Source organism: Rattus norvegicus, chromosome 8 (assembly GCF_021556685.1).
Source record: "Rattus norvegicus strain SHRSP/BbbUtx chromosome 8, alternate assembly SHRSP_T2T, whole genome shotgun sequence".
Lineage (NCBI taxonomy): Eukaryota > Metazoa > Chordata > Mammalia > Rodentia > Muridae > Rattus > Rattus norvegicus.
Window position 1 is genome coordinate 130054524 of NC_141541.1, and position 25377 is coordinate 130079900.

Genomic DNA, 25377 nt, shown 5'->3' on the forward strand with positions numbered 1-25377 from the left:
GACCTTACACTAGAGATTTATTGGATGCGGGGATGCAAATTAGCTGCCTGTGGGCGTGGTTGGAGCCAGGCAAACTCGCCTTGATAGCGGGCTTCACGAGGGGGGGGAGGTGTGGCGGGGGCGTGGAGCATGCGCGTAGGGAAAATAATGTCACGTTAGCCATTGGCCCAATGTGGGCAAAATGCTCAAGAAAAAAGAACTTGGAGATAAATAATAAAGAGAGATCCAGCCACAATTCAGAGAGGAAAAGCTGAGAACTCCCACCACCTTGAAACAAGAGCTTTAATTAGCTGTGAAAAATCTGATCCTCACGTGGAAGTCAACAATAAGAGGCCATTCCTGACGTGACTGAAGCAGATGTTTCTGCCAGAACAGTAAATCCTACTTTGGAAGTTTCCAGGCCTAGGAACTCTTATTCTGTGCCTCTGCCATCTGGATAGAGTCCCCACTCCATTTCTGGGGCAGCCTACAGTTTGCATTCTTGCCCAGCATGTGAATGGAGGGGGAGTTCCTTTGACTAGGTAGCCCAGGGATGGGATCCCCTGCCCTCAAAAGATTCGCCAGCGACCCCAGTCCTGCTGGTGTCCTCTCTAATTGGCCCATGCTGCGGAGAGCAACTGAGACTAAATGGCTGCTTGCTGGGTGGCTGGGAGGAAGGGCTTGTCACATTAGGCATGTGTGGTGCTGTCCCAGAACTGAACGGAGCAACTGCTGATCTGGAAGCTTGCTCGCAGCTTTGCCTTCACCCCTGTTCATTTGGGTTTGCAGAAACACCTCCACAGCCAATGCAGCTGGCAGTGGAGCCAATCTAGGCAAAGGGACACTACAGCAGAAGCCAGAAGCCATAGAAAGGACCCCTGTGCTGCTGCTGTGGAAGAACAGGGACCAATAACTTCTAAAGAGCTAACATCTCCATACTGCTGGGCAACTACAGGGGCAAAGGTTGTCTCCATTATGACTTGTTGGTACCAAGGCTTAACCCTTGGGTCTGCTAATGGCAGACTGGGGAGAGGTCTCTGGGACAAAGTGCTTGCACACGGGCATCAGGACCTGAGTTCTAATTCCTGCCACCCATATAAAAGCCTGATGTTGCCAGCACATAAACTGTAACCCCATTGCTAGAGAAGTGGGGTCAGCTGGCAAGCTCCTGGTTGATGAACTAGGCAGCCCAGGGATCCCCTGCCCTCAAAAGTTTCACCAAAGACCCTGTCTCAAAAAAAAAAAAAAAAAAAAAGAAAGAAAGAAAAAACCAACGAGGTGGAGCTGGGCGTAGAACACACATTTAGTCCCTGCTTGGGAGGCAGGTAATCTCTGTATAAAAGCAGAGTGGTCTATACGTTATAGGCCAACAAAAGCGACATAGTGAACGCCTGTCTTTTAAAATATAAACAAGAGTGGCTGGAGAGATGACTCAGGGGTTAACAGAACTTACTAAGGTCCTACAGAGGACCCAGGTTCAGTTCTCAGCACCCACATGGCAGCACGCAACTGTCTGGAGCTCCAGTTCCAGGGAATCTGACGCCTTCTCCTTGCTCCACAGGCTCCTGCAAAGACAAAACACTCATACACATAAAGTAAAACAAACCTTTCTAAATAAGTTAATACAGTAGAGAACAGTGGAGGAAGGCACTTCATGTCATCTCTGGCCTTGACACACGTGCACACACATGCACGCTTCGGTTTCCTGCTGGTGGTGCAATTTGGGGAGGTTATGCACCCCCTAACCATTAGGAGGCACAGCCTTGCTGGAGGAAGTTTATCTCCGAGGGCCAACACTGAAGGTCTATAGCTTTGCCCCATTCCAGTTCACTCAGCTTGCTGTGTGAAGAAAGACGATGTTAGCTTCCTGTTTTGGCCACCAGGCCTCCCCTGCCATTATGGACTCTTCCTCTGCAACCACAAGCCCAGATAAACTCGTTACTTAAGTTGCCTTTGGTTCTGGTGTTTTACTGCAGTAAGGAAAAGTAGTTGATAGACTGCTGTTCCAGATTACTCGCTAAAAGCAATTGCATATTGGGAATCATCAGTAGTGCACGAGCCTTGATTCTAGATCAAAGTATCTGACTTGGCCAATTTGTTTGAAAGGTTGTGAAGCATTCACCCTACTAGAAGAAGTCAGTCACTGAGAGGCAGGTCTTGAAGTCTTTCAGCCTAGTTCTACTTCCTGTCAGCTTTCTGCTTCCTGACTTCAGATGCAGGGCGACCTGACAATTGCCTCACGCTCCTACCACCACCATGATGTCCACACACCATGGACCGCAGCCCTTCTAAACTATAGACCAAACGAGCCCTTCCTCCTTTAAGTTGCCTCTTTTCAGGCATAAACAAATACAAACTCTTTGAAACTCTGACGCGGTGTTTGGTGTTTTAGGCTGCAAGAATTTCATGTGTTTTTTAGCACAGTTTGCCCCCCACCCCCACCCCTGCATCAGTAGATGAGATCAACATTGAACTTAGAGATGATTGGCCACTGAGAAGTGCTCAAGCGTGGCCCAGGCCTTACTTATTTCTAACAAGGCCAAACGAGGCCCCCACCCCATGCTACAAGAGCTCCTTCAGGAAAAAGGAGCTTGATAGTCAAGAGTTGGGGAGCCATGACCTGCGCTGGACACATCTGTTCTTAACAGAGCGGTACACAGAACTGAAACATCAGCAGGGAGGCTTGCTACCCACAGTGCTAGAGAAGTCAAGTGTGTTCCAATCAGGCCTCCCGAAACATGGAGGCAGAACCGCAGGACCGAGTTGGGTGATTTAAGGTAAAGAACAGTTTTCAAGAGCAGCAAATCTTTGCAAGTCACTATTTTTCCTCCCACTCTTAGGGGAAAAAAAAGCACAGAAGGGGAACATTTGCTGTTTTTTAGTGCTGAGAGCCGTCACATCTGCCCCTTGCCATTTGGAAACTTACGATGCTGATTGGTAGCCACCGCTAATCACTCAAGACAGAAAAGACATCACTACGTGCAGGAGCACCAAGCTGCTTTGGCCCAGTATTTCAGCTCTACACCTCCGTCCGACATTGGTCCTGTGGATGCTGAAGTCATTGGGTGCAGCCAGACAGTGAACTGGTGCTTGTGAAAGAAGAATGGGGAAGTCTGTGGGGGTCCGCTCCGGAGACTCCCCGTAGCCTTTCTCAAAGGAGGCATCTTGTAAGAGACTATTTTCTCAATGACCTGCATGACTTCCCTAAACCATAGGTGGTGGTCTATCAGTGACAGAGTCCGTACACATGTGTGTGTGTGTGTGTGTGTGTGTGTGTGTGAGAGAGAGAGAGAGAGAGAGAGAGAGAGAGAGAGAGAGAGAGAGATTTCTGCTTAGGCAAAACCACATTATGCATTTAGTTCAATGGTAACCTGAAGCTGCTCTTTAAATGATCCAGCCTTTAACAGCAAGCAAACTTACTCCAAGTTATTTCCAAGCAGATCTCAGTCCATCTCCCACCTTCCCCTGGACAGTGCCCATAGCACCTGCCAGTAGGCAAAACAGCAATGGGCAAGGTGAGGGGAAATCTCCATGAATCGAGTAAATAGTTCAAAGATCAGTCAGGTTTTTCTGATCAACTTAATCTTCTTTCCTCTAAGATTTACCTAATCATATCTTTAAATTTTGTATACGCGTGTATGCACGAATGAGCATGGACATGTGTACATGAGTGCAAATACCTGGGAAGGCCACAAGAGGGCACTGGAGCCGCTGGAGCTGGAGTTCTAGGCAGTTGTGAGCCCATTCCACATGGGTGCTGGGACCTGAACTCAGGTCCCCTGGAAGGGTCGTACATGCTCTTAACCGCTGACCCATCTCCCCAGCCCTCAACTTGTTTTTATTAACTTCTACTCGTGCTGATACACTGATTCTGAGGCACTAGGGACTGTACTTCAGGCCTCTCATGTGCTAGGCAACTGCTCTATCCTGGCCCTGATTCCTACAGTTAGAAGAGACAGGAGAAGAGGAGGGGGATGGAGATCTTAAATCAATTATCTGAGATTTGTATTAGCTAGAAATAAAACAAAGCAAACCCAAAGAGAGTAAGTTAATGAAATAGATAAAATTAATAGTTTAAAAATAGAGAAAATTGGGGTTGGGGATTTGGCTCAGTGGTAGAGCGCTTGCCTAGCAAGCACAAGGTCCTGGGTTCGGTCCCCAGCTCCGAAAAAAAAAAATAGAGAAAATTCGGCAGGAGGGGCAGTTGGAAAGATGACTTGGTGGTTAAGAACACACTTGCTACTCTTACAGAACAGCGGGGTTCAATCCCAACACCTACACAGTAGCTCAGAACCATCTGTAATTCCAGTACTTGGGATCCAATGCCATCCTTCCTCTGGTCTCTGTGGAAACCAGGCACACACAGGGTCCACTACATACATGCAGGCAAAACACTCATCCAAGCAAAATAAATAAAATCTCCTTAAAAATAAATAAAGTACGAAAAGAAAAAATAAGGTCTAAAGAAATTCAAATTCCTTCTTAATTCTAGCAGCAGACTAACAAAAATCATTTTTTTTAAAAAAAGCTAGCTATGCTAATGAAATGTAATACAAGTTATCAATATTAGGAAGGAAGGGCTGTAAACTGATAAGAGAAGATCAGAAGAACTTTATTTATTACAGGTGAAATGAACAATCTCGTGAGAACTACAACTTACTAAAACTTAGGCAAGAGAACTTAAGTCCAGAACTAGAGCACCCAAGCCTTAGAGCGTTTCCAAGGTGCTTCTTCCAAGGAAATTCAAATCCCAGACAGTTTCGTTAACATATTTTATGAACTTTTAACAACAACAAGAACCATATATTAGTTTGACATAAACTCTTCCAGAAAGTAGATGATTTATTAGCATCTTATGAAGCCAACTTGTTCATGAGGCCAGCATGTCCCTATACCGGCACTAGGGGGAAACGGTTCTGTCACTCTTGACAGTGTGACCTTCAGAAGGGAAGTTCAGGGAACTCCTGAGGGTCAGTGCCACAAGTCAGCCGTGCGCACAGTTATCCGTTTTTAAAACCTCTGAATGAGGGGAAAGAACGAAGTTACAGTGGAGGAGCCGTCCATTAAATGGGAGCACAACCCAGTGCCCACTGAAGAAATCACACCTAAGGCAAATGCTCCACAGCTGGAGTTGAATAGGAGTGAGCTCTAGGGCTGACAGGTGGGAGAGGACACTGTTAAGGTGTGTGCAGACACAGGCACTGGGCCTTGCTTAGCAGAAAGCCCAGTGGTGCAGCTTGCTCCCAGAAATTGCAATTAATGTTTGCACGAGTAGATGCTAAGAATAGAACTCAGTTGGCAGAGTGCTTGCCTAGCACGTATGAAGAAGCCCTCGTTCCATCCGAAGCACCACATAAACCTGGAGTGGCGATACACGCCTGCAATCCCAGCACTCGGGAGTGGAGCAGGAGCAAAAGTGTAGCTGGGCGAGGATGGCACACCCCTCTGCACTCAGAAGACAGAGGCAGGCAGATCTCTGGGTTCGAGGTCAGGCTGGTCTACAGAGCTGTTTCCATGACAGCCAAGGCTACCCAGAGAAACCCTGTCTCAGAAAACTAAAAAATAGTAATTAAATAAAAAATGTTTAAAAATTACAAGTCTACAGTCAAGAGGGGTTGACACAGAGCTTAATAAATAGTACCAGGCCTAGTGTGTGTAAAGCCCTGCGTTCAGTCAGCTGTGGGAGGAGGGTAAGGGAGAAGGAATCACCGAGGAGAGGCAGAAGAAGGGAAGGGGGATAGAGTACATACGGTTCCATTTATGCCTTTTCCAAATGGGATGGTATATATTCCAGTGGGTGCAGAGTGTAAGTTGTAATGGTGCTTGTTGATGTGTTTCAAAGTGAAGTTCATTGGGAACAGGAATTTGATTATTGGAGTTCTATCTATGGGCACCTTAAGATAGGAATAGTCTAGTTAGAATCGAGATACTTTGCATTCAAAAGCTCTTTGCCACTGGTCTGGGAGTGAGTGTCTTGAGTCTTGAACAAAGATTTAGGATTCGCACTTACCAGCATTTTGTCAGGCACATTCCTGAAGGAAGAGGCCTGACCACTAAATGTTCCCCTTTATGTTCTAAATTCCAGCAAGGAAGACAAGAGGCAGGGTGCCAGATCTACCATTTAGTGTGTGGATTATGTACGGTTTTAGATGAGGTTCTCAAACACCTTCAGGTTGGTGTGTAACCACTAGAAAGGGTGTCATAAAACACATCTACAGCCCTACTGATACGGCGACAGTCATTCGTGCTGTGCCACAAATTAAAGAGAAACTTATGAAATTGCTTCTGGTCTCATCGTAGAACAATAGCCAACATTATTAATGAGGGAGGGTTCTTCCAAGACGCCTGGCAGTTATCTGAAAGCCTCAATAATACCATATCGTGAATACTCTGGGGTTTCCCCCACACCTACACACCTATGATACAGCTTAATTTCCAAATTAGTCATGGTAAGAGATTAACCGTAACTATTAGTTATAAAACAGGGTAATTACCACAGGCTGCAATCAGAGTTATTTAAAATTTGCGAATTGTTCATTTCTAGAGTTTTCTATTTGAGGGTTTACCATGGTAACAGAAACAAGAAGGCAAAACTGTAGCTAAGCACGGGCTCTGCTCCTAGTGAAGCAAACTGTGTTTTTACTGCTTAGCTACGTTTTAGTAGGAGTCTGAACACTAGTCCTCGCAGTGAGGAGTCCCCGCGCAGAATTTCTGTAAGACGAGAGAAGACCCTGATGGGGCCTCAAGGGGCCTAAATTCTTATCCCCGCAACACACTCAGCACTCACTTGTGAGCTTCACTACAGAGTTTCTCAAGTTTTAGAGGCTGTGGACTCTGTGGGCATCGGGGACTTTAGTATGAAACTCTTGGCCAAGGCTGTAAAGCAAGCCAAGGACACAGTCAGCTGCTCTGCAATTGTAAACCGGCCGTAGGGGACAAGGCCAAGTAGGACGAGATGTACCGTTTAACCAAACCAAGAAGCATTTGAGTTAAACTGTGCTGGGGCAACACAGGGGCATGTCGAGAGCGTCTGGGGCAGGTTCCCAGCTCACACATAGAGATCCTGGGCATAATTTTATGTCCTAGAACAAGGTAAAATCGAGGAGCAGTCCCCGGCTATTAGAGGCCTGGAGGAATAGCCTTTGGCACACTGCCATCTAGTGGCTACAAGGGAAAACGCACAACACAGAAGGGAGGCTTGAGGATTCTAGGTCCTCTCTGAGAGCAGAGTGCCTGTTTTAAATAAAGCCTCTGCCGTTCCTTGTAGGACAACAGCATCTGTCTCAAAACTGGATTTGAAGATAAAAATCTGTCCTGTGCAAAGCTACGCCTTCATCTGGTGGTGAGATGAAGCTCACACCCCATCAGAAATATGATGCCATAGGGAGACTGAGGCAGGAAGACTGAGCCTTCAAGGCCAGCCTGGGATGCATAGAAGACTACATCAAAGAACAAATAAAAATAATTTGAAACTAAACACCCACTGTTCTTTAGAAATAAGCCAACCTGTCACTCCAGGCTCTTCTGGGTACACCGGCAGACAAAGCCAGACTCCCATTAAGTGGGGAAGCCACCAAAGTAAGAGAATTTAACATCATTTGCTTTGTATGTATGCATAAGTGTGTATACAGGTCCACATGTGTGGAGGTGCACGGGGTACAAATGCATGTGCAGGGTATGTCTGTGTGCAGGAGCTGTGTACACAAGTCCTCTGGAGGCCAGAAGTCAACCATCTGTCTGGGCAACAAGACCTTTGTTTCTGTCCGTTAACCCATTCAGGGGACTTGTGCTGTCTCATTTCAGGTCTCACGGAAAGGCGCTCTCCACGTGTCTAGACGTTGTGCCTGAGTCACTCTGCCTGGTTACCTGAAAAGAGTGAGCAGCAGGTTTCTCATCTCCGTCCTGATGATCTCCACCATAACTGCCTTCTGTCTCCACCACGAGACCCTCCTTACATTCCTGGTCACATCCTGGAGAAGTGTGCGTTGTCCCTGCTCCTTGGGTGGAACAGAAAGGACAGGAGGCTTCTCTTTCCTTAATGTCTAGTGCCAGCAAGGTTCCTTTTGTCTGTCTGTATCCCTGAGTCACCCAGGCGTCTGAGCAATGTGGATGTTCCTCATACCACCAGGGAAGTAGCAGGTGGTGGCTTTCCCAAGGCAGTGTTGGGAACAGAATGAAGCCAACCCCTCAAACCTTCCCCTCCTATCTCCCAGCTACCCCACGCTCAGAGGGCCTACATTTCCAGTCTCCTCACCGCGCTGAGTGTCCAGCTGCTGTAGACTGCTGCAGACACAGAGTCTCCCTACTGGGTCGTGAATTTCTAGCAACTATAGACACTTGTGGATAGAAGGGCACACCTGTTGAATGGAAGACTCCTGGGCAAGTTCAAAAGAAACAAATGTCCTAAAGGATGTTACAAAATGTGTTTTATTCAAGGGAAAAAATGAGACCCTTGGCATCTCACCACAATCTAGAGCTGAGGACTCAAGGAAGGAGCTTCGATACAAGGGTGTCTATTGGAATCCACACCTCTTTAAATGTCTCCCCACACTGGGGAAACTGAGGGCCTCTGAAGCCAGCAGGAAACGAATTCCAGCTACTTTTTGTTAAGTGTTTATTTATTTCTGCATGTAGTAAGGTATGTTGTGTATGTGTACATGTCGATCGCTTGATCCCCAGTGTTGGAGGAGCAGCATAACCAGAGGCAAAGATTGTGTGCAAGTGCACATATGCGTGTGCACTTCAATTGTGCTTTATTGAGTTTTCACTTCCAGTATTTCTGAGTTTTTATTTCCAATATTTCTGAGTTTTCACTCCTACTCTCGATTACTCTGTTGAATTTCTTAGCCACGTTGCTGGCTTCCTTGTTCAGGTTTCACATCGACTTCTTCTCATTTGCTTATTTATCTGAATTAAAGAAACTTTCTTTTTAGGATTTCGGTTTCTCAGTGAGGAGTCATGTGCTTTTGCAGGAGCCATACTGCCTGCATTTTCATATTTCTTGTGTTTCTGCATTGCGATTGTGCATTGTTTTGTGATAGATATGTATTTCGGGGTCTCCCCACTTTCTTCCCTACTATTTACTTTATGAAGTCCTTTTGGGGGCAGGCGTCTCTTCGGTTTATGATCCTTACTACCACTTAGAAGGGAGAAAACGGCTGCAGTATTAAAAACAACAATTTGTATTAGAAGTATTAGAATGTAACAAAAGGCAACCAACAGTATCAACTACCTCCTCAATAGGTCAGAAAGAAAGACAAGACACTAAAGAGGATCGGCTATGACTCAAAAGTTAATGAAGGCTGTGATAATTAATCTGTAAAATAAGACGTCAAGTGTGGCCATTCATGCTTCTGATCACAGCACTTGAGAGGCTGAGCAGGGGTCCTAAAGCAAGGTATGTCATTCAGACCTATGATCCCACACTTGGGAGGGAGAAGAGGGCCAGCTTGGGCAATATAGCAAGATGCAGCAGCTCAAACAAAACAAAAGAGGAATAAGGAGCAAGGTAGCGAATAGCCAAAGATTCTAAGCCCACTCCTTGGTGGACAAATCTCCAGGAATCCTGACTTTAGTGCCTGCAGGGTAAAGAAATAAGAGATGAGTCTTTGGAGATGGCTTAGTGAGTAAAAGTGCTTCCTGTGCAAGCATGAGGACCTAAGTTCAAGTCCCAGATCCACATAAAAGCTCGACACATACAGTGTTTGTCATCTCGGGGGCTCAGAGGCCGGCCAGCCTAACCTATAAAGAACGACAAAAGAGAACTTGTCTCAAGAAAAAAGATTGAGGCTCACACCCAAGACTGTCCTCAGCCCATATTCAGGCCGTGGGGTACCTGCATGCTCACACATGTGTGTGTGTGTGTATATATATATATATATATATATATATATATATATATATATATATATATATATGCACTCTTTTAACGAAAAAAGAAAATGTTTAAAGCAATGGATGGAAAATTGACAATGATATGCTAACATCTCGTTTTTAGAATGACAGCAAGCCTTTCATTTGCAAACGTTGTATGTTGACAACACTGTTTCAGAAAAACACTCTCCTCAGAAGGATGCAAGAGGGGAGAAGGGTTCCAACCAGTTTGAGTGTTAACTGAAAAGCTATTTCAGACGAACGTGCAAATATTAAAGAAATTTGCCCATCAGATTCCTAGAAGGTGCCAAGCCCTGGGGTCCCTCTTCTTCCAGCCATTAGGACTGGCCTTGGCCAACAAACAGAGACAGAGTGTGTAAGTGAAGGAGATGGGAAGAAAGTTAGATTCGGTCAGAGGCCATACTTCTCCACCATGGAGACCCATCATCTCTGTGTTTGCACCAGGTAATGGTAATGGAGAGAGGTTGCTGCACCTCACAGAGGTGCCACTTGGAGCTCCAATGTGCCGGCTGGCTCAAGAGGTCTGGCTGGACAGCCGGAGCCAGGTCTCCATACAGAAACCTTGTGCATAGAAAAGGGCAATTAAGTAGTAATTGAAGAAACAGGGGTAGGGAGGGTTTTACTGATGCTTAGTGCCTACGTGAGACACTATTTCCAGAATGCACTGGTTCCATAACAGGTTAGGTAGGCATCTTGGCTGGTTTTATGTCGTCGGCAGCAGCTAGAGTTGCCAGGGAGGAATTTCAGCTGAGACAACACCTCTATAGGATGGCTGGCAGGCAAATACAAAATGCAAATTTATAGGGCATTTTCTTAATCAATGATTGATGTGGAAGGGCCCAGCCCACGGGGAACAGCTACCCTTGGGGAGACGGTGCCGGTGACAACCATGAGAAGCAAGCTAGTGTTCCTCCACGGTTTCTGCCCCCGTTCCTGCCTTCGGCTTCCTGCCCTGACTTCACTGCATGATGAACTGTAAGTTGGAAGCCAAATAAGCTCTTTCCTCCCCAAATTGCTTTTGGTCATGTCCCTTATCAAAGCAACATAGAGCAAACTGAGGCAGCAGGTGACTCCAGCTCTACAAAGGTCTAGATTTCTGAAGCAAAGGGCGGTGCTGTCCCCTCCTTATGACCCATCAGCTCAAACTTCAGTCACTTATTAACCTCCATCTGGAGCTGCTGGGGTCTTAAATCAACGGTTGCTTGGGAAGGCCAAAGCAGAACTGAAGAGACAGCAGCCAATGTTCAAAAGCAAAATGCTGGTGTTTGTTTCATCTAGTTGGTGCATTAAACGAGGTGAATACTACGTCAGCCCAAGGTAGGTGCACCAGCAATCAATTTTGCAAGCCTTTATCTCACTGCCACAACTTCTTGCCTGTACTCTGTCTCTTGCTTCTATGTGGTCAAGTGTATTGTGGTAAGAAATCGCTGTGTCGCTTGTCAGGAGCTCGTGCTTGCAAGGATATTCCAACAGCTTCAATCTATGGAAGGTTTCTGTATTTTTCTAAACATCTGAGTCTCGTTTTTATGGCCGTTAAGAGTAGCTTATTCCTATCACCCATTGTGCAAAACTACTTGGTGAATGTTGAAAGTCTTGAAGCAGTTAGAGGAACAGGTAACAGACTCGGTCATGTGACCAGCAAGCATAGCTGTGCTCTTCCCACTGTACTCAGTTTACTTTTAATTTTTAAAAGAAAAGTTACATGGGGATTATGGATTAATGCACACAGCACTGAGTGTCACCAGCCACTAAGTCAGAGAAGACTAGGGATGTGTGCCTCCCACTGGGAACAAAACAAATGAACACCAAAAAATGCATCACCACCACCATCTTTTTAAAAACCAAACGAACCTGAATAAATAAGTTCAGAAAATGGAACTAAACGACAAGTTACCTCCAAGTAATTTAACCGCCCAATCCAGTCTATGTAAAACTTTATAAAGCAAATAACTAACTACCTATCTTCACATTGCAGCAACAGAGAAGGGGAAGAGGATGGTAGCACACTGTAGAGGGGCCTAAGGAACTTTTTAATTACATCTTTTATTTACTTGTATAAGTGTACATTGTAGGCATGTGCATGCCATAGCTCACAGGTGGAGGTCAGACAATAATTTAAAATACAACAAACCCTTTTGCAAAGAAATGGATTTTTTTTTTAAAGTTCAGGTAGCATGAGAATGTCACAAAGAACTAGAAGTAATCAATCCTGCTATCATCTTTATTTTAAATATATTTTATGTTTACATAATTTTAAAAGATTTTTGTATTTTTTTAATTAACTTTTTAAATAATTTTCAATTATATGTGTGTCGTGTGACACAGTTCTCCCTGGGGAGATGCAACACACACATCTACTCGCCCCAGATTGTGAGCCCAGGAAGACCAAAGTGAACCTGGATTCCAAATCCAGATTCCACCAAAGTCCTACATGGAGAACCAACTCGGGGTTTGCAGATAGGGGTGGGGCACCTCTGCAGGCTGGAGAGTGTCCTCTCCAGGTAGCTCAGTTGACCTAAGTCCCTTCCAGGTTCCTTGGCTGGTCTCAGAGTCTTCTTCACAGCTTGTCTTATCTGAGAGTGTGTCTTAACAGTTTCAGGGGCTTCCTGAAGCTGTTTTGAATTGTTTATTTCTGGCCTGAATGAGCTTCCCTGCAGGATGGCATGCTCTCATCTCTGAGGAGACTGCTACACAATGCTCTGTCTAGCACACTCTTCCACAAGGATTCCTGAGCATGGGAGGGGGTGGCCATAGACGCCCACCTGCAGCAGAGAATTAGGCCACTGTGCCAGAGCAACAGGGACATCACTGCTGGTTTTGAGTTGGGGCTGACAACAGCGATCAATAGATAGAAACACAAATGTTTGTGTTTGACAGGCGCCTTACATCCGTATGATAAGCAGCAGCCGTGGCTTTCCCACTAGAGCCAGTCACATTTTTAATCTATGTTCCCGTAAACGGATGTAAATGTCTCCTTGTGGAGAGAAATTGGGCTTGATTGGTTGTATCCACAACCATTGTACTAGATGGCACAGCTTGCCTAGAATTCCCATCATGGAGCATGTGCTTCCTCCCCTCCCCCTCCCCCTCCCCCTCCCCTCCCCCATCCCCCCGCCATCCTCCAGGACTCTTTGTAGCAACTCTTGGCACTGCAGGAGCTAGCTCACAGGAAGAAGACCTTGCAGGCCGAAATCTAGCTTTATTTCTTCAAGTCCTGCAACCAATGTATGCAATGTCTTCACCAACATGGCCTTATTACTCAGCTCTGTAACGCAACCAACAACTGTGGCAATAGCCTTCTCCTTTTGGGCATCCTTGGCGCCTCATTTTACAACAACCCCTAGAGAGGTAACTAAGACCTGGTACTGGGAGTTTCGAACAACCCTGTGGGTTTTGGTAGCATCTGTTTTTCTCCTTGCAAGATACCCTTGTTGACTCTTTGTGAACTAATGCCTCAGACTTACTACTCCTTAAGGTGCCCTCACATGTCACTCCACTGGCTTTCCAGTTGTCTTAGTCAGGGTTCCTACTCCTACACAGAGCATCCTGGCCAAGAAGCAAGTTGGGGAGGAAAGGGTTTATTCAGCTTACACTTCCACATTGCTGTTCATCACCAAAGGAAGTCAGGACTGGAACTCACACAGGGTAGGAACTTGGAGGCAGGAGCTGATGCAGAGGCCATGGAGGGATACTGCTTACTGGTTTGCTTCCTCTGGATTGCTCAGCCTGCTTTCTTATAGAATCTGAGACTATCAGCCTAGGGATGGCACCACCCACAATGGACCCTTCCACCTTGATCACTAATTGAGAAAATGCCTTACAGCTAGATCTCATAGACACATTCCTCAAGGAAAGCTTCCTTCTCTGTGTTAACTCCAACTTGTGTCAAAAGCCAGTCAGCACACCAATCTATCAATCACTGAGGATAGCACTATGTTATCTATATAACAAACCTTTTTCAGAGGATGGGCAGGACAACCCGACAACCTGAATCACAATCTCACAACAGATAGTGGGATTACAAAGTTAACCTTGGTGAAGCACTCTGAAAACCGGTGCTATCTGTTCTGAGCAGTGGCAGGTGGCCCCAGAGTGTCACAACTAAGAGATACCAACGTGGGACATGAGCAGCACCTGATGCAGCCTGGAGAGGTCCCACCCACGTCTATTAGGTGCTTCCTCCACAGATCAAGGTTGGGTACCAAAGAGTGGCGTGGCATGTAACTTAATTAATTCCCTGTACTCCTCAGTCTGAGCCATCATACTTCCATAACCCGGAGCTCTTCCATGAAGACTACCTACACTTCCTACACTGACTGATGCAAGTGAGCTTGGCTTAATGTGATTAACCTCCTAGATCTAAGGGAGAATGTGGCCCTGCTTGCCCCCGCTGCATCTGCTGGCTTCCTGGGTCGGAGAGGACCTGGGTTGGCACATTGCCTTCCCAGTTATAATATCTGGTTGTAAGAGGAGTTCCTAGCTGGGCAAACATCACCACCTCTAGCATAACCTTTTCTTAAAGGAAAATGAACTGAACCCCCTTAGTTGGGGGGAGGGGGTAATTACCCACCCTGGGACAGGCTTGATCAGCTTCACCTGTACTGTTCTATGTTTTCTGTGAACTGCCCCTCAGGTTTTAAAGCCATCCAGAAGCTTCTCGGTTGGGTCTCTCTTCAATTCGGGTGTCAATGACTGCTGGTCCACAAGGACGGAGGAAGCAGAAGTCTTGAGAGGGGTTCGGTTGGCTGTGAGTATGAAGGAAAGACTTCAGAGACATCTGCGGTGAGGCAGCTCGGTTTTATTGTTAGGAGCACTGGAGGGAAGGGCTGGTTGGTTCTAATGCAGTACCTAATTGTCATACAGTGGGAAGCTAGACTGGGACTTTTGTGCTGAGTCATGCATGGGGTCTTTGTTTAGAAAAGCCAGGCATCTGTGCTCAGAGGCGCTCCCCAAGTAAGGTTAGGCAGAGAAATGGAAACCCCTCTGAGAAAAGGAGTCCTCCACTTTGCACTGAGCTTGAGAGCTATGTGAGTGTGATGTCAGGGTTCTCCAACCCCTTAGTACACAATTTGACTTTCTGTCAGTTTTCTCATTAGGAGCTCCAGCTTGACACTAATGCTGCCACACATGCCTTTGCGTAATACAGGCCTCTTCCTCTGTTTTGCCTTCTTTCTTTTCCTCGGGGTCACACTTTGTCTCTTTGCAGGCACTTGTTTCATGAGAAGACATCTACAGTGCTTACGTCTGCCAGAGCCTCTTTTGGCACAGAAAGTCTATTTTATAAAGACTTTGCCCCCACAAAAAGAGCTCGGCAAAGCTGCTAAAGGCCCAGACCACTCACAGTCCTTATTGAACCCATCTTCTCTTTAACTTCTGTGTGAACATGTTTCTATCTGGCCCAGTGAATTGGAATTCAAACACAACTTTTCTAATCCCCTGTTCCCTCAATAGCAGCTGGCCCTTGGCCCCTAGCCCTTGATATGTATGAGTACCTCAGATGAGGATTAGGGTGTTCCTAGTGGCTCTGATAAGCCAGTCCATCAGGAACTGACGTCCCTTTCAGACTGTCTCAGGTTAGGCAGCCCTTGCCTTGAGGAGGAATGGATGTTATGTTACTCAGTTTTTCTGCCTGCACAGCAGTCAAACTGATCGCATCAATTCCTGTGTCCCATAAACTCACAGGGAAAGGTTGTTTCATTTACTTTTTAAAAGACTTCTCCAGTTCCAGCAGGTCAGGTGCGTGATGTTTCCTGATCACCCCGGTTTCCTGTACAGGACCACTGTTAAGGTCCCTATTGTTAGTCTGAAACCCCTGCTCACTTCTGCAGAAGCTGGGAAATCTCATCTGCCCTCCTTCCCCCAATGCTTCCTGAACTGAAAAACTCTGAGTAAAGGAACTGCCAGTTCTCTTCACTGCAGCTGTTGAAACACCCTCCCCCTGATGCTGCCAGACACCCAGGTCCCCGCCTAAGTGTTCAGCTCTTGAGCCTATGTGAGCACTGACCCAGCCTGTGGCTGTTGCCATCACCCCTCACCTAAGAACTATAAAACTGCTCTGCCCTAGCCAGGCTGTGCAACTTCCTCAGCCCAGTTCTTCTGGACTGATGAATACACCCAGGAGTAGTTCCTAATAAACCTATCTTTATCTGCTTTTAATCTTGTCAAATCTGGCCTGGATCTGTGTCACAGGGAGAGAAAAGGCCTAGCATCTGGGTGCTGAAACCAGGAGGATTTAAGCCCTAGCCCAGTAATCTGGGCCCCTGTTGTGTGGTGCCCACTCCTCTCCCTCTCTCTCCCTGTGCATTAGATTTTTAACTCTGGGTGAGCCACCATTTCTCAGCCACAGCCTAAGAGGTGCCTCTTTCCGGTCCAGAACCCTGGGGATCACCTGCCAAGCAGCAGCCGATCCATCAAGCCCATACATTCTAGAACAAAGACAGTCTTAATTCTGGGCAGCCTTGGGAATTTGGAGAAGGCTTTCCAATGGGAGTCATCTCCCATTGTTTGACCACAAGCTGTTCAGAGGGACACCTCACAGTAGTCTTTGGTTTCCAAAACAGGCTCAGAGATGGACAACGCTGAGTCTAAATCGGGTTGCCTGCTACAAAGTTTATCCAACTTGGGTTTGTCTCAAACCTTGGGTCCAAAGTGCCAGATTCTCCTTTGCTCTGTGGCCTGGCTTCTGTACGTAGTCTAAATGGCCACCAGAGGGCAGTCTTGACTTTAACATCTTCCATTATCCTACTATTTTTCTGCCTGTTTATGGGCAGATGATTTGAACTCTATTCTGTCCAGGATTTTTTGGAACCGCGCTCTTGACCCTTCCTCAATTGCCAACTTTCTACGGCTCAGATCCTACTAGTAAGGATGGTTACACTCGCATCCCGCATGCCTCCAAGGGCTCAGACCCCAAAGCCAGTCCCATTCCCTAACTGAGACCCACCTACTCCTCCCCTTTCTTCACCACAGCATGCTCGCCCGTTGTTCCAACTGCAATGGGGCTCCAAACCAAGCTGCTAATCTAATCACTCCCGAGGCATGTACAGGCTTCAGTGCCCATTTTTCCCTTAGGCCCATGTAGGGCTACTGCAACAACCCCCCCCCCCAAAAAAAAACCCTCTCCCCACCCTCCACTGACATGGATCCCAAAACTTGTTCCAGCTGCACCACTCCAACAGCCCCTCCTCCTCCTCACTGGCACTGCTCCAAAGTGTCCCCTCCTTTCAGCACAAAATAAGCTACAATGCAATTTATGGCCTTGTGATTGCCACTCTCTCAGCCAAGTTCCATGCCATTTTCCCAACTTATTAACCCTTCCCTGTCCTGACGACTGCCTTCAGCTTTAACCTAAACATACAACACTTATGAACTGCAGAGGGTTGGCCTAATGGTGCTTGTGTTCTAATGCTAACTTGGGGCCCCTAAGACTGGTGCCCCAGAGATGAGAGTCTGCACGTGAGACACTGAGTGACCCTGCCCCCATTTAATTGTGATTGGTAAAGATGCCAACAGCCAATAGCTGGGCAGAAGAGACATAGGCAGGGTTTCGGTTTTGTGGCTTTGGGGAGAGAGGACCATGAGGAGGAGAGAAGGAGCCACCATGCGCTAAGGGCCAATGTAGCCCAGAGGGCTGCGCAATTGGCGTCAAGCACATCCCAATGAAACACAGTAAACAGTATAACTTAGGGTTATCGATAGGAAGGTAGGCTCTAATAGCCTGGACGGTAGGCAGCGGCCCCGCTATTGTGCTGCCTAAGGCTATTTAAAAATACAAAAGCTGTGTGTGTCTTGCATCTGGGAACCCAAATGGTCTAAGGCAGGGTAGAAGCCTCGGGCTGGGATTTTTAGTAATTTTTACTTCCATAAAGTGTTAAAATAATCAAAACGTACAAATTAATTATCAATTACCTCATAATCATATTCGTTAATATACCCATTAGTATAGCTATGATTAATTACCAACATAAGCTTTATTTGGCCTCCTATGTCTGTGATATATATATATATATATATATATATATATATATATATATATGATTCAATTTCTCTATATATACGCTCTAAGGCTTTGTGAATTGATGGAGAATCAAAGAGTATATGCGAAAGCAAAGAGCACTTATTCTACAGAAATCCAGCATGCAGGGGACTACCATTCATCAAAACGGAGAGTAGGAGGTGAGCTCACAGGCTCAATTTAAAGCCAATTAGGGGAATTCTGGTGAGGGGTAGGTGGTTTTATCATGGTTTGTCAGCCTGGTCTCTAGGGCTATGGGTGTCTTTGGGATTGGCTAGGGTTCTGAGGACTTTCCAGCACCATTGCTGGAGCCTAGAAACCTTTGCCGACTCACTCGGACTATTTTTGCCTCAGGTCAGATGTCGAGGCAGCTCCTGATTGGCTGTAGTTTTCCTAGGAACTGACCTGCGCAGACTTGACCAGTTCTGGGAAACAGGAACTTAGACCTAGTCTCCTGAATTGCCAATTTGGAGCCTGTCATGGAGTCAGTCTGGCTCAGTCCTCTCAATGCAACTTAGATTTATCTACACATGAGCGCGCACGCGCGCGCGCACACACACACACACACACACACACACACACACACACACACACACACCTTGGATCCGCCTTTCTCATTTACAGAAAAATATCTACTAAAAACACAAATGCTTTTAAACAACAACTTTGTGGCTCTCCACCATAGCTGGTAGTGACCTCACCAGGATTAAGTGGCCACAGGGCTTGTAACCTGCCATGTAACTTCACTATCTTAAGATGACCACATGATATAAAGCAACAATTACAAAACTTGTTAGTCATAATGGACTCTATTTTTGTATCCCCTTTTAGACTAAGAAAGTTGCAAGTCTCAACTATTTTAGATTGATAGAGATTTTATATGATGATAGAAGTTCAAACTATATTTGCTACAACATATCATATATAATTCAACTCTAATTTAAAATATGCTATATATAATAAAATTTTTAAATTATAAAGATCCATTCAAATTAACAAAAACTAATTTAAGATATATGTCTAATTACTATGGCTTCACTAATTGTTCAATGCCAAACTGATAAAAATGCAGTTAAGTAACTATATGTTTGATAAATACAGTATATTTAATAATCAACATTTATAAGCTCCTAAGGTTAATGGTCATGCTCACATTAACATCTGTCTAGCTTCTTAGTCTCCTAAGGTTCAGGTATTTGGATAACTTTTTCCCTTTCACCCACAATGGCTAACTTGATTTCTTTACTGTGCTTATTTCAGGGTCAGTAAAGTTGCCAGCCTACCTAGGGACCTTATCTAAGCTTAAATGTTTTATTTTGCTACTAAAAGAACTTTGGTTCAAAGATCGTTATTTTTAAGGCTCAAACTAAACAGGAGTAGAGCTGTTAATGCTAACCTTATGTAAACTAGTGATTAATTGTAAACTATTGACTATTGTTAAGGATAATTAAGACATGCAAGTCAATAGTCAGTTGCCTTATAAATGATTATATTCTTTAATGTGTTCAGAACTATATTTGTAGTCACACTAAATACTAATGTAATTAATCACAAAAGAAAGCCTTAGTTAGCCTCCTGAATAGATTTTCAATGTTAAGCCTATGTAAAACGAATTAAGCATTCTAGCTAGCCCATATAAAAGACACACAATCCAGGTATTTTCTTTACAAGCTGTAAGCCTACATGGAGCAGAACAGAGCTATTCTGACTTACTTCCCAACCATATGTCCCTTGTTACTTGATGTTTCTCTTGGCCACATGCTCAAGGTCCATCTCCTCTCACGACAGCCTCCTCTTCTCTCCTTTCTTCTCCCTTAACTTAATCTCCTCTGTATTCACCTTTATTTAAACTCCTTTCTATCTTAGTGCTCAAACATATCTTCAAACATATTGTATCTGCCCAGAGGTTTCTTCTGGGTTATGTATAATGTGTTAGGCTGAGTTGTGGTCAGTTCTCCCATGGGAGCCCCACATCTAAGGAGACTGGTTGCTCAGAGCAGCATGACACCCTGTTTCATGATAGCTTTCATGAGCTGCCATTAGTCTTCTGGGGCAGCCCCGTGTTTTATATGAGACTCTGTTGGCTGCTCAAAGTACTGTGATATCTTATTTTATACTAGTTCTCTATAACTCTTTGCTGCTGGAGACATGCAGCCTGTTCTGAAAGAGCCAGAGTTGGGACCAATCTAGAGCCAGTGGGAAAATTCCCACCAAAAACCTTTGAGCACAAGGTCCCCTCCCATACAGGAAGAAAAAAAGCTGGTTTAGTTCCTAGGACAGCTACAAGCCAAACTGTCACACAAAGCTACCTGTGACTTCCAACCGACCCCCCTTGGGAAAGTCTTGAATGGTGCACTGAGTCCCATCTAAAAGTTGTTTCACTCCTCCAAATGCACATAGTAACCTGCCTAGTTACCATTGTACAAATTTTGCCCCAATTGTTTGAATTCTGCCCCAATTGTTTGCAAGTTATATAACTCTCTGTTAGAGTCTGCCCAGGGTCGTCTCCCCTTGAAGTGGGGGGACCCCGACATGTCGGAATTAAACTCCTCTAGCTTTTGCATCAATCACTGCCTCTGTGAGTCTCATTCAAGAGGTCCTGGGAGAGGTTCAATTTGGAACTCACAGTGGCAGCTTCTGCAACATTGCTTGAGACCCTGCTGGTCTCTGCATTTGCTTAGCTCTGGAACAGAGCATTCCAGCATTGGGCAGAGATGCATCAAGGCTTGGTGCATGGTTAGCACCAGGGGCACAGCTATACCTTAGTTCACGCTCTGCCTTTTTGAGATCATGTGTGCCAAATTAGCATGTATTCTGACCCTTGTCCTGAACCATGCATGGTTTGGGGGGGAAAGTAACATTGCTATGGAACCATCCCCCCCCACCCCCACCCTCCTAGACACCATCATGGCTTCTATCTTAAGGGAACAATGAGCCTTTAATCTGAGAATCTGAAGTCTTAATTTGGGTTATAAGTAAATTTTTGCCTGATGTTGATTTGCCAAAATGTGGTAAATATTACCTGGCGCTTCCTTTTCCCCTGTGTCCTCTCTTCTCTCCTCTTTGAAGATTTCTATCAATATAGATTTACTTTACCTTCCTTTTTTTCTATTATTTGGTTAGCCATCATGGGGCAGAGGGATTCTGAGTGGATGGCCATAAGGGCCAGCCTGTTGGTGTAGGAACAGCACGGGAGGAACAAGGCAGGTGATATCTCAGGATTATTGAAAGGGAAGTAGACAAAATAGCACAGAGGGTTGATATCTCTCCAGCTCTAGTGCTTCAAGACTTATTGTAAATATAAAGGTTTTATGTCTTTTATTTGTGAACTAAATGATCAAAGGTTGGGTAGAAACCCCCAAATAATATTTACCACAACAAGTCTAGGACAAATAACTAAAAACAAGCAAAGTTGGGGCTGGAGAGATGGCTCAGCAGTTAAGAGCACTGACTGCTCTTCCAGAGGTCCTGAGTCCAATTCCCGGCAACCACACGGTGGCTCACAACCATCTGTAATGGGATCTGATGCCCTCTTCTGATGTGTCTGAAGACAGCTACAGTGTACTCATATAAATAAAAAATAAATAAATATTTAAAAACACAAGCAAAGTTTGTTTATGCAGATATCCTTTAAATAGATAGAATGGTCCTCAATACTTCATGGATCTGCAGAATATGACATTTAAAATGTTTCATATAAAGGCTTTTCATAACATCTATCAGTTCTTGGCAGCACCCCTAATCTCCTCCAAAGATGATGGTCTCAGAACTACCACCTGACACTTGCTTTAAATGTGACAAAAGGGGATACCAGGCTATAAACTGCCCTTTTACCTCAATGGCTAACAGCACACTCTCAAGACCTTGGGCAAGTAGGACACTGGACAGTTGATTGCTCCACTTTGAGGAGACAAGGTGGGACAGTCCCCCTAAGTTCCTACTCCCCAGGAAAGTCTGTCAAATCTTTTGGGCCTGGTGACTGAAGACTGATGCCCCATCAATCATGGAAAAACCTTGGGTGACTGTTCAGGTAGCAGTAAGCCTCTGCCATCTTTAATAGACTTGGAAGCTGCTAGGTCAGCACTTCCTGCTTACTCAGGTGAAATTTACCCTTCTCGGGATTCCTGATGGGTTTGAAAACTAGATTAATGAAAGATGTATCCGTTTAACAGCAGAAACCAGGGTTTCAGCAGCCTCCTCAGTTCTTGTAATGTGTAAAACTCAGTCTTCAAGCCTCACTTTCCTAGAGCTCCTACTACTAGGTCTAGACACAGACTACCTTATTAGCAGACTTGGGAAACAGGTTTTAAAGTAACTCCTTACTATTCCTTTATCTAAAGGAACTCGCTTTACAGTGACTGCTCCCGATAATCAACCACCTGACAGGAAAAGATGGTAAAGTTCCGTAAGGTCCGAGGATACTGAAGGAAATTTAAAATCTTGAGCTTGTGACTACAATATTAGCAGTACTGTACCAGAGCTATATAGTAAATGGTTTATCAGAACTCTATTGATTAATGTTAAAACTTGGAATTTTTGAAGTCTTAATACAACAGTAGCATATAGGAGGTGGAGTAGCATATAGAAGGTGGAGTAGCATAGTGAGGGGAAGAAATCTGAAGTATTTTTCATTTTTTAAATATACCTTAAATCATTTTTATCACCATTTAAGCTTTTATATAAGTATAAAAATACTTCTAATTGTACTAAAAGTATATAATATATATAATATATAATATATATATACCCAGACTTTTAGATAGAGGAAAGAAGCCCCCTTTCCATGGTTTATAGTGATATTAAAAAACCAAGATCAAGCAAAGACCCCAAATGGGATAAACAGCCCACTTCTCCCTTATTCTGATGGCTCTCCCCTCTTTTGCCTGGCTCATCCAGGGAACTCCAATATTATTTCAATGTGACCTAAGTGAAAGCTATGTGTGGTGTTAGCTTATTTAAAAGGGCCTGTCTCACGTGTTAAGTGTGAAAATGTATTGTCTATTTCTCTCATCAGGTACATTTTATAACTACTGGTTCACAGCTTCAGTAAGAAGAGCAAACATATTTATGGATCAGGAGTATTGAAACAGTTATGGAAACAACTTAAGTGTAAATGGAAATGAACTTCTTTGCAATAGGATGGGAAATCGGTTAAACTGTTAGAAAGAATTTGCATGTGTATGGACAATTATCTTGAGTTTCTGTTGCTTATCACTTACATAGCTGCTTAGATGCGAAAACAAAAAAGAAAGTAAAAGCTCCCATTAACTCCCTGTGGTGGCTCAGGCCTGGAGTTCCAGCACTTGCGAGTCAGGCAGGAGAATCATCCTAGTTCAAAGCCAACCTGAGCTACACGGTAAGTGTCTGGAAGCAACAACAAAGCTCAATGAATTAGCAACAATTGGAAGTTACATGGTTTTCTGAACATTGTCTGGAGGAAACACTTATTGTGCTAATTAAAAACAAAATTGTTTTTAACTTGTGTAAGCAATGAGGAAGTTGCTCCTACCTTGAATGTACCCTGTGAGCTGACTGAAAATGGACTACTTCCTGGTACAGTTGGGCTATTCTTTTTCTTTCTTTCTTCTTCTTCTTTTTTTAATGCTGATTGTTGCAAAATATTTCACTGTCTCAGCGATTCTACAAGGTAATAAATAGGCCGCAAGGTTAAACAGGTTAAACAGGCTAAACCGCTAAGGTCCAGTTTTGTATCAAATGCTTGCTTGTTTGGATGGGTGAGACACCGCGGGATGCCTGCCTGAACCCAGACAGGATATGAGTTAATTTAGCTCACAAAACTATTACTTTATGGTTTTTTGCCTTTATAATCCTTAAGCTAACAATAACTGGGGAAACTCTGGTCCTGGCCAGTCTCTTTTTAATAAAAAGCCTCTAATTTACTAAAAATAAAACTTGAGTCAGACTGGTGAATCTCTGAAAGACCACCAGATCCACAATGTTTTCCACTGTAGAACACTTTTCTTCTACAAGCGACAAAACTGATTAAATATTCATGAACGGACACAGTAGACCGGGTCCAAAATAACACATAAGGTTAAACTCCATTCCAATCGTTAAGCAATGGAGGCTTGTGAAGGGTCAAGATGTGGCGTACCAGGACCCTCTTTCAATGGAGAGGCATGGCCTGGCAACCTGGTCAAACTTGATTGAACTGATACAAGTATGGAGACATCAATAAAATTAGAAGCATGATGTTGTAGGTCAACTGTCTGAGAGCCAGAGCCACACTAACGGGAAAGGGACCTTTAACAAAGAAAGAAAGTAGAGCCAAGTTGATTTGGTAAATCTGTATGCAAGGAATCCAGACGGGCAGCTAGAAGCTTCTGCCCAACAACACCATAGAAGCAACTTTTACAGAAATAAATGATATTTTGCATGTCAGCAGCTAGGGTACCTCTGAGCTATCTGGATAAACGTGAAGGTAGGTATTAAGCCAAAGTGGGCTCCCGGGAGTGTAGGAGAGCAGTTAGAAGCCACTGGTAGACAACCATTGTCAGGGTGTTGAGGGGTGGCTGCTAAGAGAAGGAGCCCAGGCACCTCCATAAGTCCAGGCCTGGAGGAGGGTGAGGAGGCCCAAGGAGGCACCATCACAAACCTGTGCAGTGAGGCCCTGCCTGAGGTGAGATCCTGTCACCTCCGGGTGCAGCCTGGGCCCTTCGAGGGAGCATGTGGACGGGCGGGCTGACCACGAGGCCCTCAGCCGGTTGCCCCCAGCCGAGCCCAGGCCGTCCACTTCCGCTTCCTGTTGCGTCGGGTACAGGGTCCGAAGCCAGGCCAGGCCAGGGTGGGCAGTAGCCTGTGTCCTGCAGCGGGAGCAGCGGCCCTAGGGCGTCTGGGCTTTCCTGAGAGGCTGCGTGGGCGGCCACGGGCGGATGCGGCCGCCAACAACGCCCCCAGTCCCCACCACGGCGCCAGGGCGTCAAGGCGCCACCGGGGGCCTGAGAAAGCGAGGCCTTCGACTGACGCCAGAGCCAGGCGAGGGGGGAGGCTGCAGCCTGGAGGCCAGGGGGCGCGAGGAGGAGAGCAGGCAGAAGCGGAGGATGGTGGCCCAGGCTTCTGGGAGAGAAGAGACAGAAGGTGACAAGTTGGGTGAGACATCCGCGGTCTGGAAGGCAGCAAGCAGAGAGGTCAAGGGACCAGGGAGGCCTAGAGCAATGAAGAAGGCGGAGCTTCCTCTCATCCCAGAAGGCAGTAAGGAAACTGGTGGTCAACCCCGGACCCCCAAGCCTTTTTTCCCTCAGCTGCCTCTTTCTTTGCTCTACTCCTACCCTTTAGTTGTTTTTTTTTGTGTGTGTGTGTGGTATTTATCAGTGCATTTGATGAGGAGAGGTAAGGCGGGAAGGATCTTTTTTTACATAAGTGTATACCCATTTAGGAGCCTGTCATTATAATTACTGTCGAAGGAATTAATAATACTAGTGGTTTGTTTTAACTAGGGTAAATGATGTTATAAAGATTTTTTCTGCTGT

At 45.2% G+C, this 25377-nt stretch overlaps 1 protein-coding gene and 1 long non-coding RNA gene across 11 annotated transcripts in view; one reads left to right on the plus strand and one right to left on the minus strand.

Moving 5' to 3' along the window:
* Positions 1-25377, minus strand: part of LOC102550701 (uncharacterized) — a 27083-nt gene continuing 1706 nt past the window's right edge. Inside the window, exons 1-3 of one of the 2 annotated variants that reach the window (XR_015628173.1) lie at positions 24504-24590; positions 23397-23527; positions 1-1544 (exon numbers count right to left, since the gene is read on the minus strand). This is a non-coding gene — a long non-coding RNA (uncharacterized LOC102550701). Of the gene's footprint in view, positions 1545-23396; positions 23528-24503; positions 24591-25377 lie in introns of those variants that run through there. The other variant, XR_015628172.1, reaches the window with a different exon arrangement.
* Topaz1 (testis and ovary specific TOPAZ 1) overlaps positions 23829-25377 on the plus strand; it is a 55083-nt gene continuing 53534 nt past the window's right edge. Inside the window, 1 exon segment of one of the 9 annotated variants that reach the window (NM_001376913.1) lies at positions 23829-24997. In NM_001376913.1, the coding sequence (NP_001363842.1) occupies positions 24781-24997 (217 nt within the window). In that variant the 5' untranslated portion in view covers positions 23829-24780. 9 annotated transcript variants of the gene reach the window in all.